General features: G+C 36.6%; 1 protein-coding gene across 1 annotated transcript in view; it reads left to right on the forward strand.

Moving 5' to 3' along the window:
- The window catches only part of ARHGAP15 (Rho GTPase activating protein 15), a 677,158-nt gene that overhangs the window by 84,054 nt on the left and 577,408 nt on the right, over positions 1-15,696 (forward strand). The window contains exon 3 of the mRNA XM_065927842.1: positions 5,447-5,515. Within this exon, the coding sequence (XP_065783914.1) occupies positions 5,447-5,515 (69 nt within the window). The remainder of the gene's footprint in view (positions 1-5,446; positions 5,516-15,696) is intronic.

Genomic DNA, 15,696 nt, shown 5'->3' on the forward strand with positions numbered 1-15,696 from the left:
TCCCTGGATTGGGAATATTCCCTGGAGATGGGCATGGCGACCCGCTCCAGTTTTCTTGCCTGGAGAATACAATGAATGGTGGAGCCTGTCATGCTACAGTCTGTAGAGTCACAAAGAGTCGGGAATGCTAAAGCAACTGAGCATGCACAGACACGTGTATGTGTGTGTATCTGAATCACTTTGCTGTACCGCAGAAAAGCAGAAAAACACAACACGGTAAATAAACTGCATTTCACTACAAAAGTCTAATGTCTTAAGTGGTAATGTTTCTTAAGAGATCATCCCATAAAAATTTGCAAAATTATCAGAAACTATTATATTAATAAGTTATTAATAAATAATTCTGTAAACTGTAAGATTTTCTGTTGTTTATGCTATGACTTCGGAGAATCCTTTTTTTCCCCTTCAAACTTACCTCATGAGATTGTGATTGACTCAAATTTTCTTTACAATTATTTCAATTAAGTATGTCACAGAAAGACAGTTCTTTTGAAACAGTCTAAGTTTTTCAGATATCCATACAAGACAACTGAGCAATTTTGGATCAAGAATTTCCTAAATCATAAGTCTCAGCCAGCATAATCTGATTTGGCATAATAGCATATTTCTGTACCTAATACTCAACTGAGAAAGATATTAAAGCAAAAGACAGGTGATGAAAGTTTTCTTTTCTTCCATATCTTTGTAACTTGGTTGAATATGATAGATTAGCTAGCTTATTGATTTAGGAATGATCAGCAATATTACTTCCCCCAAAGGAATATTAAGATGATTCATAACAGATTCAAAATCTGATTTCTAGCTTCCTGTGTAAACGTGTACAAATTTATAGGTTTAGCTCTCCTCAAATTTCTACCTTACGAATATCCACTTATGCACACAGGGGATCTCTGTAGTTCCCCAAGAATTTAGTGGCTGTTTTTATACATAAACATTTATATTGATGGAAAAATAATAAAGTACAATAACTAAGGGCTTAAGTACACATTAAAATATCACCTATGCCTTCACTAGCTTTGGATTTTCAAAGTTCCCGAAAGGTCTGTGTTTATATTTTTTAAATATGTGTCACTGATCTCTTAATTTCTGGGTGATAATTATTTTAGTATATTCAAAAACACTTTGAACAGTGCCTAGCAAATAATAGGTACTTAATAAATGTTGGCAGGTAGTATTGTATCATATCTTAAGTTGAATTCTTGTTTATACCATGGAACCAGAAGTTTCCCTCAAAGGTGGTATGTGCTTAGTAACTGGTCATTTCTGATCCAATTTCTTTCTATTAAAATTTGTTTCCCAAGCTTCAGTCATTCACTTATTGTGTTTGTGGGGTTTTTTTTTCCCCCACATTTCATTTACTTAAATAAGAAATCTCCTTCTATCCCAGAATTCTCCCACCATTGTAAGTTGAGTATAAGACATGAATACTCAATTCCCAGTATCATGAGTAATAATTAAAAGTAGTAAATTGTAAACACATAGTCACTTAAATAAACTCCTAGTTCTTTAAGAGGCTTAAATCTCAAATATATCTATCTATATCTATATCTATCTATCTATATATCTAATCTATCTATATCTATATATATATATATACATCCTCCTGTTGAAAAGCTGAAATATCAATGAATAACAGATACAAAGTTTTGGTTCTAGGATTTCTCCCATTAACTGCTATTCTGTTCACAGTTTTCTTATGTATAAGACCTTTCATTTCAACACTAACTAATCATCAATTATGGTTTTCTTACTTAGGGTAATGCTAACAAATATAAAATTATCTAAAATATATCATGGCTCCACAAATTAGAAGTTTATTCCTCACTATTTAAAAGTTCAAAGAGCATTTTCTACCTGAACTTTCTGTTCTCATTACATCTTTTTTCTCAGTATAAAATTATTCCAAAATAAAGTTTACTAAATAAGACAAAGTGAGTTTTCCTGAACTATGCTTGGGTTTTCTTGACCTGGTGATTCAGCATTCTCCCATCTTGCATTTCATTCTCCCATAAGGCCTCGGTTGATGTTTATTCCCAGCTGGTAGCCTAGGAAAGAGAACGTGTAGGGGGAACTCTCACTGGCTAATAGCCTTGAAAGGGAAGTGGTTCTCATTGTTTCTACTCATTTGTTTTGGTCTAAACTAGTTACATGGCCACTCTCAACTGTAAGGCAAGCTGAGAAATGCAGTCTGGAAATGTGCCCTGGAAGGAGAGGACAGAATCTGGTGAGAGGCTTCCAGATTCTTCCTCCCTCCCATATCAATTTGCACCTGTCTTTCAACACTTAGGAATAAACTCATACACCTCCTCAAAGGAGACAACCAAAAGCCTCACCTAATTACTGCCTTGAACTCCAATTCCAGAATCTCTCAACAGCTTTCTGCGTCAGCTCCAAATTTTCACCAGGGGATTAAGAACATCAAACTATTTTCTCCATCATCTCTAACAGACAATGCTAGGGCAAGAAATTGATACCTGAAAATAAGCAAAACCCCGAAATCCTCTAATTTATAAAGTAAATAATGGCAAATAACCAACAGTCACTGGATGCAAGTGATGATGAGCCCTCCTGGTCAGGTCCTGTGAGACCTGTCCAAGCAGTAGAGACAGTCTCTGGTTCTTCTTTCTAGGAGAATTTCCCATATCTGTTGTTCTCCAGGGTTTTTGGCTGTGCTTTCTGAGTCTCTTCCTTCTCCATTATCCTTCACGGACCATGTCTGAAGTGGCCGTGGAAGAGAATGGCCTCCTTGAAGGCTGTACTGCCTTCATAATTGTTTTTGTGGAGCAAATATGGAATTCAGGGATTGAATAGAATCACGGGGTCTTTATATCAGGCTTTTGGTTTCTTTGGGAATACAATTCCCTCAAAATCTTACCAGACCACCTTATCTGCCTCCTGCGAAACCTGTATGCAGGTCAGGAAGCAACAGTTAGAATCAGACATGGAACAGCAGACTGTTTCCAAATTGGGAAAGGAGTATATCAAGGCTGTATATCGTCACCCTGCTTATTTAACTTATATGCAGAGGGCATCATGCAAAATTCCAGGGTGGATGAAGCATAAGCTGGAATAAGGATTGCCAGGAGAAATATCAATAACTTCAGATATGCAGATGACACCACCCTTATGGCAAAAAGCAAAGAGGAACTAAAGAACCTCTTGATGAAGGTGAAAGAGGAGAGTGAAAAAGCCGGCTTAAAGCTCAACATTCAGAAAACTAAGATTTTGCCATCCAGTTCCATTACTTCATAGCAAATGGATGGGGAAACAATGGAAACAGTGACAGACTTTATTTTCTTGGGCTCCAAAATCACTACCTGTGGTGACTGCAGCCATGAAATGAAAAGATGCTTGCTCCTTGGAAGAAAGCTATGACCAACCTAGACAACATATTAAAAAGCAAAAACATTACTTTGCTGACAAAAGTCTGTATAGTCAAAGCTATGTTTCTTCCAATAGTCATGTAAGGATGTGAGAGTTGGACCATAAAGAAGGCTGAGCACCGAATTAATGCTTTTGAACTATGATGTTGGAGAAGACTTTTGAGAATCCCTTGGACTGCAAAGAGATCAAACCAGTCAATCCTAAAGGAAATCAATAATGAATATTCATGGAAGGACTGATGCTGAAACTGAAGCTCCAATACTTTAGTCACCTGTTGTGAGGAGCTGACTCATTAGAAAAGACACTGATGCTGGGAAAGATTGAATGCAGGACAAGAAGGGGTCGACAGAGGAAGAGATGGTTGGATGGCATCACTGATTCAATGGACATGAGTTTGAGCAGGTTCCAGGAGATCGTGAAAGACAGGGAATCCTGGTGTTCTGCAGCCCGTGGGGTTGCAGAGTTGGACATGACTGAGCGACTGAACACCACCACCACCACAATCTTAGCTGGCATTGAATTGATCTTTTCAGTCTGTTTCATGTGCTGGTAAACAGAGCCAAAATCATCCAAAATTATTTTCTAGACATAGTACTTAATTTAAAGATTCCTTACACTCATATCTCTCTCTCTTTCTCTCTGTGTCTCTTTCTTTCTCTTCCTACTGATTTGTTCCATCACCTTCTCTTCTTTATGCAAAGTACTGGAAAATCCCTTTATAGTGAAATCATACTATTAATGAGAGCTTTTATTTAAATTTTAAAATATGATTTTTAATTATAAATTCCTTCCTTTTTTTTTTTTTTACACTATAGAATCTGTCTATGATGCTTCTTCAGGAGAAAAGGCATTTAAAGCAAATTTGTTCTGAAAGCACTTACTGTGTGTTTTGTATATTTATATATATATGGATAACAGTGGAAGACATGGACATTAATAGCACATTAACTCTGAAGAAGCTAAGTTTATAAACACATAGCATAAATACAAAAGTTTCAATATTAAAGATTTTGTCCCAGTTACTACTACTGCATTGCAGATCACTCTGAAACACAGAGGTGTAAAACAATGATTTTTTTTTAGACTGATAGACTCTGGTCAAAAATTCAGATAAAGCACAATAGGAGTAGCTACTGCAGTGTTTGATATCTCTACTGAGAAGACCTGAAAGCTGTGGAGATTCAATGCCTAGAAGAAGAAATCATGAAGGTATTTTTATGTTCACATGGTCAGTGGCTGATACTGGCTGTCTGCTGGAAACTCACCTAGTCTGTCAGCTAGAAAACTGATCTCTCTCAATGGGCCGATTTGGGCTTCCTCTCAACATGGTGCCTTTTTTTTTTTTCTTTTTAACAAAAAACAGCAAATGTATTATTCAATGTCTGGTACCACACCACAGCACCACCTAGAGACCTCACCTTCCCTCCTTACCTGTCCCCAAGGGTACACCCGAAATGGAAAAAATAAAAGTAAACCCAGGTCTCAGCTCCTTCTCTGGAAGAAGGGGTGTTGGCCTTGGGAGCCCCTTTCTGCAGGTCCCAGCTGGCAGGAGAGCAGATCCTTCCTATGGCCAGAGAGCTGGGCTCCAGCCTTCAATAACAGAAAGAACATTCAAACAGGAGCAGAGCCCTGTTTCTGCAGAGGAAGATGATTTGGGAGGGTTCCAGAACAGGTGGGGAGTGAGTGGTATTTTTATACTCTAATATTTGGAGTCATATATGTCACTTCTGCCATGTATTCTGGTTAAAGCATGTATAAAAGTCCACCCAAGTTCAAAATGAAACAGCATACACCCCACCATTTGACAGGAAGGCTATCAAGGTCAAAGGGTAAGGAGACCACACAGAATATGAGATATTGTTGCAGCCAGCCATCTTTGAGTATACCTTTTATCCAAATTAGTTAATGTCCCCAACATTTACTTCCCTTTTAAATTTACTTTATTCACCTTTTTGAGTGAATGTGAATATGGTGATTTCCCTGTGCACAGTTACAAAATTATGCTCTTTAAAGTTTTTTAATATAAATTATATAATTGTATCAAATGTTACTATTTTTTCAGATATCCCGGCACAGAAGAAATCATTCACAGCATGTCTTGAAAGATGTCATTCCTCCACTGGAGCAATTGGTAAGTATTTCACTTCAGTACTGTGTTATTTGTCTACTGTCAACAAAATAAATTACCTCAGAACTCAGCGACTTAGGACAGCATATACCTCAGGTTTCTGTGGGTCAGAAATCTGGGCATAACCAAAAGTTTTCACCCAAAATTTAAGCTAAAATTGTGGTAACATCTGAAGGCTAAAATGGGGAAGAATCTGTTTTTAAGCTCAAGTACATGGCTGTTGGCACGATTTAGTTCCTTTGAGGCTTTTGGCCAGAGGTTTCTCTTCCTTGCCACTTACATATTTGCTTTCTTCTTCAAAGCATGCCAGCTGAGAAGGCAAGAGAGTCTGTTGTGTGTGCTCAGTCACTTCAGTCATGTCTGGCTCTTTGTGACCCCCATGGGCAATAGCCTACCAGGCCTTCTGTCCATGAGGTTTTCCCAGCAAGAATATCAGAGCGGGTTCCCATGCCCTCCTCCAGGAGATTTTCCAGACACAGAGATTGAACCCAAGTCTCCTGCATTGCAGGCAGATTCTTTACCAGTTGAGCCTCAGGGAAACACCAGAGAGTCTGTTAGTAAGGTGAAAAATAGAATCTTTTGCAACCTAATCGTAGAAGTGATACCCATCAGTTTTGCTACATTCTCTTGGTCACTAAATTCAGTCTATACTCAAGGAGGAGGAATTATAGAGGAGTGTGAGTAACAGGTGGTAGTGGTGGTTTGGTTGCTAGGCTGTGTCCCATTCTTTGTGACCCTGTGGACTGGAGACCACCAGGCTACTCTGTCTATGGGATTTCCCAGGCAAGAATACTGGAGTGGGTTGACATTTCCTTCTCCAGTGAAGTAAAGGTTATCAGGCACCTACTGCAAATTCTGACATTTTTAAGGAAAAATTAATCCCTTATCTTTAGATTCTAAGAGTGAGAGCAAGGTTTTTTTTTAATCTTCTTGTTTATTGTTGTATCCTAATGACAATTAAGAGTGCCTGAAACATCCTACAAAACATAAAAGAATGAAGTAGATATAGAGATAAATTGCTTACAGATGTCTTAGAGATATCTTAAAAACACATAAACACAAACTTTGTGATATGTAACTTTCTTTTTATTAATGATCTCCTTTTTGAAAAATATAATGCCTCCTTTCTCCTTGCTTATCCTTCTTGTACTTCATATTAGTCAACAGGACTTCCAGCCCTCAAAATGATCTTTTTCTTGACTCAGTTCTATGATTTTCTTCGCTTGGCATGTTTTAGGTCACTTATGTCCACTCTAGCTAATTGCTTTGTTATTCTCTTTTACTTCAAAATAAAAAATTCTTTAAAATATTGTCTACCTTTAATGTCTCTAATTTCTCCCTTCCTTTTACTTCTTGCAGCAACTCCATTTAGGCATTTATCTCAACCACTCACCTCTTAACGAGGTCATCTGTTACTTTCATGTTACTCAAGTTGGTACCAGCATGGGCACATGTTGGTAAAGTTTTGGTTTTTTCCTTAGAATATCTGTCTCAGAATTTAACCCAATTAATAATTTTTTTGGAAACATTTTTCTCATATGACTACCAGGAAACTGCTGTCTTATGGATATCCAAATAATTAAGTGGTCACTGACTTTCCATCTCCTTTGTTGGTTCTCATTCATCTTGGAGATCAACTCTTAAATTTTCTTCTTTCTGTCTACATTTTTATTCACTAAGGAATCTCATTTCAGTATTGTTGTTTCATGTACTGTGTTACACTAACCACTTCTAATATTCATTCTTCAGGATAGACCATTGCCCTAAACTACAATAGTGTACATTGCGCATTTTCATGTATATGTCTATATCTCAGATTTAACATCCAAAAGTAATTCTGATTTCCCTCCAAACCTGCTCCTCCCAGTCTTCTCCATTTCACAGGATGTAACTCCATTCTTCTAGGTCCTACAGTCAAACTGTTAGTCATCTTTGACTTTTGTTTATTTCATTACATAAACTAAAACACCAAAGAACCCCATTTGCTCTGTCTTTAAAATCCATCTAGAATCATTTCACTTTCCCCCACCTTTATGCTATGTCATTCATCTCCTAGTTTATTACATGTGTATGACACAACTGAGCAACTAAACTGAACTGAACTGATTTGATGCTTTAGTTGCTTGGTTATGTCCGACTCTTTGAGACCCCATGGACTGTAGCCCACCAGGCTCCTCTATCCATGAAATTCTCCAGGCAAGAATACTGGAGTGGGTTACCATTTCCTTCTCCAAGGGATCTTCCCAACCGAGGGATCGAACCCCAGCCTCCAGCATTGCTGGCAGATTCTTTACTGCCTGAGCTACCAGGGAAGATGTCCCTGGTGGCTCAGACAGTGAAGTTTATACCTTCCTAATGGATGTATCTACTTTCACTCTTGCTTTCTATTTTTTTTTTTTTTTTTAATTTTTGATGTAACAGCCAGCGTCAGATTGTTAAAATGTAAGTTAGTTCATGTCACGCTTTGGCTCAAATACCTCTCTGATTTCCAGTGTCTCCAGGGTAAAACCTGAGACATGAAGTTACTTACCAGATTCTACAGGACCCAGCCACGTCTGTGCTTCACGCTTTCCTGTCTTCTGACTTACTCTACTCCAGCCAAGATGACCTTTTTACTTTTTCCTTAGGGCCGTTTCACCTGCTCTTTGTTCTGTCTGGTACAGAATACTTCATTTGGCACCCAGAAATTTGTAAGCCTTGTTCCTTCCTTTTCATTGCATCTCTATTCAGATATCACCTTTTAAAATAGCTCTTCTCTAGTCTCCCCTGAATACAAATGAACAAATTAAGAAAACCACCATTTCTATCCTCACTCTTTTTCTCTTACCCTAATTTAATTTTCTCCGTACAACTTCTAACCATGTGGTATACTCTGCGTGTTCTTTTTGTCTGTCATCTCCTTAGAGTGTTCTGTGGGAGCAGGCCTGTTGTCGCCTATGTTTAGATCTTGATTCCCATGATTATAATAGCTGTAAGAATGTAATAAAATTTCAGTAAATGTGTGTTAACTGAATGCACAAATGAGATAGTTATGAGATAAATGAGATAGTTAATGACTTTTTTTTTACTTCCAGGCTTATAATACACAGATTTATACTTGTGTATTTTCTCTTCATTATCTCATCATATATCTTGAAGTGTTACTTAGTCATTTGTTCTAGTATATCTTAGGGTCACTCTAGATGTTAAAAATTCCAAGTTGAACCCATCATCACCTTCTTCTCAAATTGACTCCTATTTCCATTGACCCCACCATTATTTTTTATACTTATTTAAAAGAACAAGTTACCTCTTTTTAATGGAGAAGTCACTTTTAAAAATTTTGTTCACATTTAATTTTAATTTTTTTTTTTAGTTTATATTGGAGTGTAGTTGATTAACAATTTTGTGTTAGCTTCAAGTGTGTAGCAAAATGATTCAGGTATATCTATATATTCTTTTCCAAATTATTTTTCTGTTTAGGTTATTGCAGAATATTAATCAGCATTCCCTGTACTATATATATAGTAGGTCCTTGTTAGTTATCTATTTTATATATAGCAGTGTGTACATGGGGCTTCCCTGGTGGTGCTAGTGGTAAAGAACCCTCCTGCCAATGCAGGAGACATAAGAGATGTGGGTTCCATCCCTGGGTCAGGAAGATCCCCTGGAGAAGTGCATGGCAACCTACTCAGTATTCTTGCCTAGAGAATCCTATGGACAGAGGAGCCTGGCAGGCTATACAGTCCATAGGGTTGTAAAGAATCGAATATGACTGAAGTGATTTAGCACACACACGGTGTGTACATGTTAATCCCAAATTCCTAATCTACCTCATCCCTATTAATAGTAAACATTTATCTAGGCTGAGAACACGTTTTCTTTGGATCCTTTATTTACTCTATGACCCGTCATATAAGTCAACATTTTCTGAAGTGGTTTCTCCACAGTGGGTGTGATGCTCTCATCTTTTTTCCATGTGTATAGGCACATGTTCCCCAGGCATTTCAATGCTCCTGCCTCACCCCACTGAATTCCACCACACCTCTCCCACTGATTCTGTAGTAATTCCACACCAGCCTTCTTTAAATAGAAGCTTCATTATTTCATTCTCCTAGTCACAACTTTCAGCAGCTTCCTATTTTCTATAGCATCAAGTCTATAGACTTTCACACAGCCGTGATTTACCTTATTTATTATCTACTGCCAAATACATACCCTCAAGCCAGCAATAGTAACATGATTAAGACATGGCTCTTACCCTGAAGGAGCTTGGATTTTCTGTAACAATTATAGTTCCTTCATCTCAACACTCTTTTGTGTTGTCCACTCTTATTTCATGGGTAATGGACTTGTTCCATGGCTAGACTATAAATGCTTTTAAGTTAGGGGTCATGACTTGTATTTTCTTTATTATATCATATTTCCCCTTACATTGTTTCTGGCACTAGTGTTTGTTTGTAAAAGACACACATGTCAATTGGTTTATTAATAAGATATTAAAGATTTATTAAAATAATATCATTGATTTCAGAGATTAATACATATATGACTGCTAATCATAGTGAAAGACATTTAAAAATTTTAATTCGATATAACAATATCTTGTTTTCAAAACTGATCACTTAGGTTTCAACTTAGAGAACATTTTCAAACCTGGAAAGTATTTCTTTAATTCCTCAACTTTGAATCAGGCAGTCCTTCTTTATTCTGCCTTTCTGTAGCAGCTTTCCTTGCCTCTATCTCTAAATTGACTCTATCTCTGATCACATTGAAATTGCCTGTTTCCTTTTATATCTCTCTTAGTGCATTGTAAGGTATTTGAGGGGAGAGCTATGCTTCACTTACTGTTTTATTATTAAAACTTCATGGAAGGCCTGGCAAAGTATAGCTGTACAGTGAATAGAAAAGTAATGATGTTTCTTTTGTATACATTTGCCTTACAGAACAAATAAAGTACATATAAATAAAATGCTTTATTTTAAGTATAGCACATGCAAATGTCTCTCTGAAGTGTTTGATGAAGCATGGCAAAAGTTAAACTGAAAATGAAGCTATATGAGTGTGTGTATGTAATATAAATATGTATGAAATGATATGTAATTTTATATGTGCAAATATATATGAGATTATATTTGAAAAATGACATAAACTTTCAAAGTTTTACATGAAATGTGTATTAATTATGAATTTTTAAAATTAAAATTATGATTATTGCTTAAATTTAACCAATAACTAATGGTACACTTTTGCTATGCCTATATATAAAGCATAGGCTGATATTGAAAGAATTGAAATATTCCAGAAACAGTTTTCTTAATGTACCTTCCTAACTTCATGGCTATTTATTGGTTTGTTGGCCGGTAATTTATATGCCTTGACTCTCAATTCTCAGTAAATAAAACTTGTTTTTAAAAAATCTTAAATTATGGATAGTGTAACTAAGAAAAAATACATCTGTATGTTTAATACACTATTCTAGATCAGATCAACTTGGGAAAGTGGCATTGGGAACTACTGCTAGATAAAAGGATAAAAACAGTAATTTGTTGATCTCTTTAGCTTGCAGTCTCTCTAAATCTCCTTCCCTGCATTTCTATTCAATCTCTCTGTTTACACACACGCGCACACACACACACACACACACACACAAGCTCTAAAAACTCTATTGGAACTATCAACTAGTTTACTTTCTATGTCTGCATTGGGTTTCCCTGGATCCTTTCTATGAGAGCTCTCATTCTCCCTTGTGAACTGAGGTTAGAGTCAACTTTTTTTCATCAGTCTCTACTTGAATTAAATTGCTTATTTAATGCTATTTTAAAGATAGAAATGCTTATCTTTTCCCTACAAGTCTGACTTATGAACTACCCCATTATGATAGACAATGAGAAAATAATCACCAGTTCCTTCTAACAACAAATTTGGATTAATTTTTAATTATCCACTACTGTTTACATCAAAACTTGAATTATTTTTCCAGAACCTATAAAGCTGCTTTTATATTTGCCTAATAAAACTGTATACTTATTTTTAACCTAGATTCAGATTTTTTTCCCACAATCTGACATGTTCCTTTCTTTGTCTCTACATCTCTTTTTCTTTCCCCCATCCCTGCCCCAGTGTTGCTTCTGTAGTCATCCATAAGTTCTTGCAGTAGTTTTTCTTGCCAGTACCTACCAGGATGAGCTACCATATATAAATGGTATGTACCAAAACACTTTAGAAAATAGTAAAACCCTTTAAGTATATGTTATTACTCATTATTTTTACCATCTGGATCTTTGAGCTTATTTATATCCCACATTTTGTGCTAAAAATCTCATTTCCTTTATCTCTCATATTTAGAACTTTGAACATTATCCAGCAATCATGAGAGCCTTTGACTTTAAGCATAACTGACAAAAAGTATCCCATTCCACCCACTCCCTTTGGAGGAAAATAATTCACTGAGAGTGAAGTCTGCTATGGTGGGTGATCCCTAGATGCTGTCACCCTTCGGTAACCATACTTTACCACTTAACTTCCCCTTTAAGAAAGAAGTTGCAATCAACATGTTTAAACAGCCACATAATGCATTTCTTTTGAATACTGGCAAAAATATATTCCTAGCTGGAGCCTGAAATCTCAGGGTGCAAACTACCCAGTTCACTGACAGCTGACGTCACTTATGCCACTTGGTATGCAAATCCATGTGCTATCAATGCAAGAGACTAAATTATTTTCTGAGAAGCAGTGTTGTTTCTTAACCAGCTCTGTAACACAGTGAAGATTTAAAACATGAAACGTCAAATGTACTAATATGTACATTTACATCTTGTATATTTCACATTATAACTCTTTGTGAGACCTAATTATTTTCAGGGCATTTCCCCTTTTTCCTTTAATGAAATATTCAAAAAAACTAACCCTGTTTATAGCATGTTAAATCTTTATCATCTTTATGTTTATCAAAAGAGTATAAGGCATGTCTGGGGATAACCCTGCAGGAGTCAAAAGCCTGTGGCAGGTTTTAGAGAATCATCTGCTGCCTCCTGAGTTGGAAGGATTTGCAGGCCAGAGCCCAGGAAGTTGCCATGGCTTGAGGGCAAAGCAGGCTTTTGCAGATAAACCTTAAGTCACAGATTCTACCTTTTGGAGCCAGATATCATTTTGTGGATTAATTAATACTTGTGAGGGCTTTAAGGATGAAAGACATTGTGAGCATACAGCATTTCTTATGTTAAAACAAAGGACAGCCTCTTTTGGGGGAATCGTTCTATTGATTAGGCTGTGCTTTCCTTAAATTGCAAAAAAAAAAAAAAAAATGCCAAAAGCTCTTTAGTCTTTCAAAATTCTACTTTGTTAAGCTAAAAATTAGGTTTTTGGAAAAAGCACTCTCCCAAATCTTCAAGATGGTAGTATATTAATAATGTTATATGATTTAAGAACTCTTATACAAACCATCTACAAGTTTTCATTGCTTTATGTGCGCTTCCTTTACTCAAACAGGAGTGTTTTTTTAATTTTTAAATTTATTTTCATTAAAAAAATGTTATCAGTATGTAGATTTTACAATGTTGTGTAGGAGTGTGTTAACTCCAATATTTGTCGAGGCCATCCCTGTGCTAGGTTTGGGTGTGATATGATATGCTAAATAGTCATGTCCTTTTCTAGAGGGGCTGTCAGTCGAGGGGTGAAGAGAAATATTAAACAAATAAAGAAAGTCATAATTCTATAAATGCAAATTATATGACATGCTATGACAGCAGACAAACAAGTTTCTATGAGAGAGGGAGAGCCTACTTTGGATTAAGATTTATAAAAGCACAATTTGAAAGAGCCATTTAAATTGAGATTTACAGGGTGAATAGAGTTTGTTAAGCAAATAACTGGAAGGATGCTGCAAGCAGAAGGACTAGCAAGTACAGAGGTCTGGAAGTCAGAACAAAGTTGTTATATTGGAAAAACTGCATGAATGCTGTACTGACTAGAAAAGAAAGAAAGAAAGTGAAGTCGCTCAGTCATGCCTGACCCTTTGTGACCCCAGCAACCTACCAGGCTTCTCCATCCATGGGATTTTCCAGGCAGGAATACTGGAGTGGGTTGCCATTTCCTTCTCCAGGAGATCTTCCCGACCCAGGGATTGAACCCAGGCCTCCTGCATTGTAGGCAGATGCTTTACCATCTAAGCCACCAGGGAAATGGTAGAATGACTAGGGATATAAATCTGGAAATGCGGGTAGAGGGAGACAGTTCTCAGATGATGGTAAGGAGTTTAGAAGCCATTAAAATACAAAAGCAGGTTACAATAACTTTTCCCATCCAGGCCTACATTTGAAATTCACTTAACTCTACAGTAGAGAACATACACACAACAACAATGAAAAAGGTTATTAACATTGAGCAATCTTGTCTTCCCTATTGCCTTGACCAAAACTGGTTATAACAAAACAATTAAATTATGCTAATAAATTTCCCAGACAGTAACCAGGAAGACCATTCTCACTAAATCCCAATAGCAGTTAAAGAAAGAGCACCATATTTGCATCAGTGGCACGAAGAAATAGAAGTCAGGGAAGAAGAGAGAAAAAAGGAAGAGAAAGGAGATGCATTTGTACAGGAAAACCTCCAAAAGCCTGAATTTCTTGAGACAGAAAGAAGTGCCCTCATCAGCCTGTTTCCCAAATAGAACCTGGATTTTTTTGGTGGTGACCAAATGAAACACACTGGTTACAAGATGAAAGGCTATGGGGGTTCTTAAAACATCAAATGCTAGCTTATTCAAGATGATATTTTGATGAGTTAAGGGTAAATAAATCAGAGACATGTGGGTAAAATTTCCCTTGAAATACACAAGGGTTTAAAATGATGGGGAAATGCATTTGGCAAAACATAATATGTACTTTGCCAAACCCAACATTTGAAAACCGGTTCAAGACATTCAGCAGAACCCCAGAGCACAATGTTCTCTTATCCTGAGAGTAAAAGAAGGAGAAAACCCATGAAAGCAATGTACAACACACACTGCAGGGTATAAATAATTTGCATTCAGCAAACCATGCCTAACTTTAAGACCTGAAGTCAAGACCAGCTTTTCCAGATCTTTAAGAATGCCTAATTACTCCTTTGTAGGCACTGCTCATGTATGACACAGCATCATTTTTCTTCTATTCTCCTTTTCATCTAATTATTGTTTTCAACTTGAGAATTTTGGTTTACCACTTTTTAAAAGTATGCACACACTTAATTATGTATCTTTGTTACACAGAGATTTTATGTTTCGTGTCTCCAAGAGCCTCATAGTTCATTTCCAGCTATATGTAACATGGCCCTAAAATTAAGCATTTATATTTTAAATTAGTACTTTATATGATATATAGATAAGCTACATTTTGAAGGTGATTTTTTTTTTCCCTTGTTTTTGTTTCTGTTCCACTACAAGACCACACACACGGTCAGCAGATCTGATGTAGCAAGAAAGCTAGAGTCAATACAGAAATAATTGGAAACTGAGAAGAAAAAAATGTAAGCAATGAGTCCCAAAGAGGAAAGTAGAGCAAGAGAGGGAAAACCAGCGGAGTTCGGTAGATGACTAAGTTCTAGAGATTGACTGTACAGTAGGGTGATTATACCAGTTAATAAGGCTGTGTTGTACACTGAAAATTTGCTGTAAGAGTTGACCTCACATGCTCTCACACAGTAAAATTTTTAAAAGGTAGTTGTGTGAGGAAATGGATATGTTAAGTAGCTTGACTATAGTAATTATTTCACTGTTGTTGTTTGTTGTTGTTTAGTCACTAAGTCATGTCCAACTCTTTGCAACCCCATGGACTGTAGCCCGCCAGGTTCCTCTATCCATGGAATTTCCCAGGCAAGAATTTTGGAGTGGGTTGCTCTTTCCTTCTCCAGGGGATCTTCCTGACTCAGGGATCGAACACACACCTTCTGCATTGCAGGGAGATTCTTTACTGCTGAGCCACCAGGGAAGCCCAAACATTTCATTATGTATATGTAAATCAAAATATCACGTTGTACACATTAAATATATACATTTTTAATTTTAAAGACAGAAACATAAAAATAATTTTAAAAAGAAAGCCAATGGAAAGAATACACAAAATTTCTATTTCTGTGAGTAGTGGAAAAGTTAAGAGATTTAAAAAGGAAGAGAAACATCATTAGGGGGTAATATGATGTAACCAGATATCCTCCTTCTGTGCTTT

The sequence above is a fragment of the Muntiacus reevesi genome, chromosome 3 (assembly GCF_963930625.1).
Source record: "Muntiacus reevesi chromosome 3, mMunRee1.1, whole genome shotgun sequence".
In the NCBI taxonomy this organism is placed as follows: domain Eukaryota; kingdom Metazoa; phylum Chordata; class Mammalia; order Artiodactyla; family Cervidae; genus Muntiacus; species Muntiacus reevesi.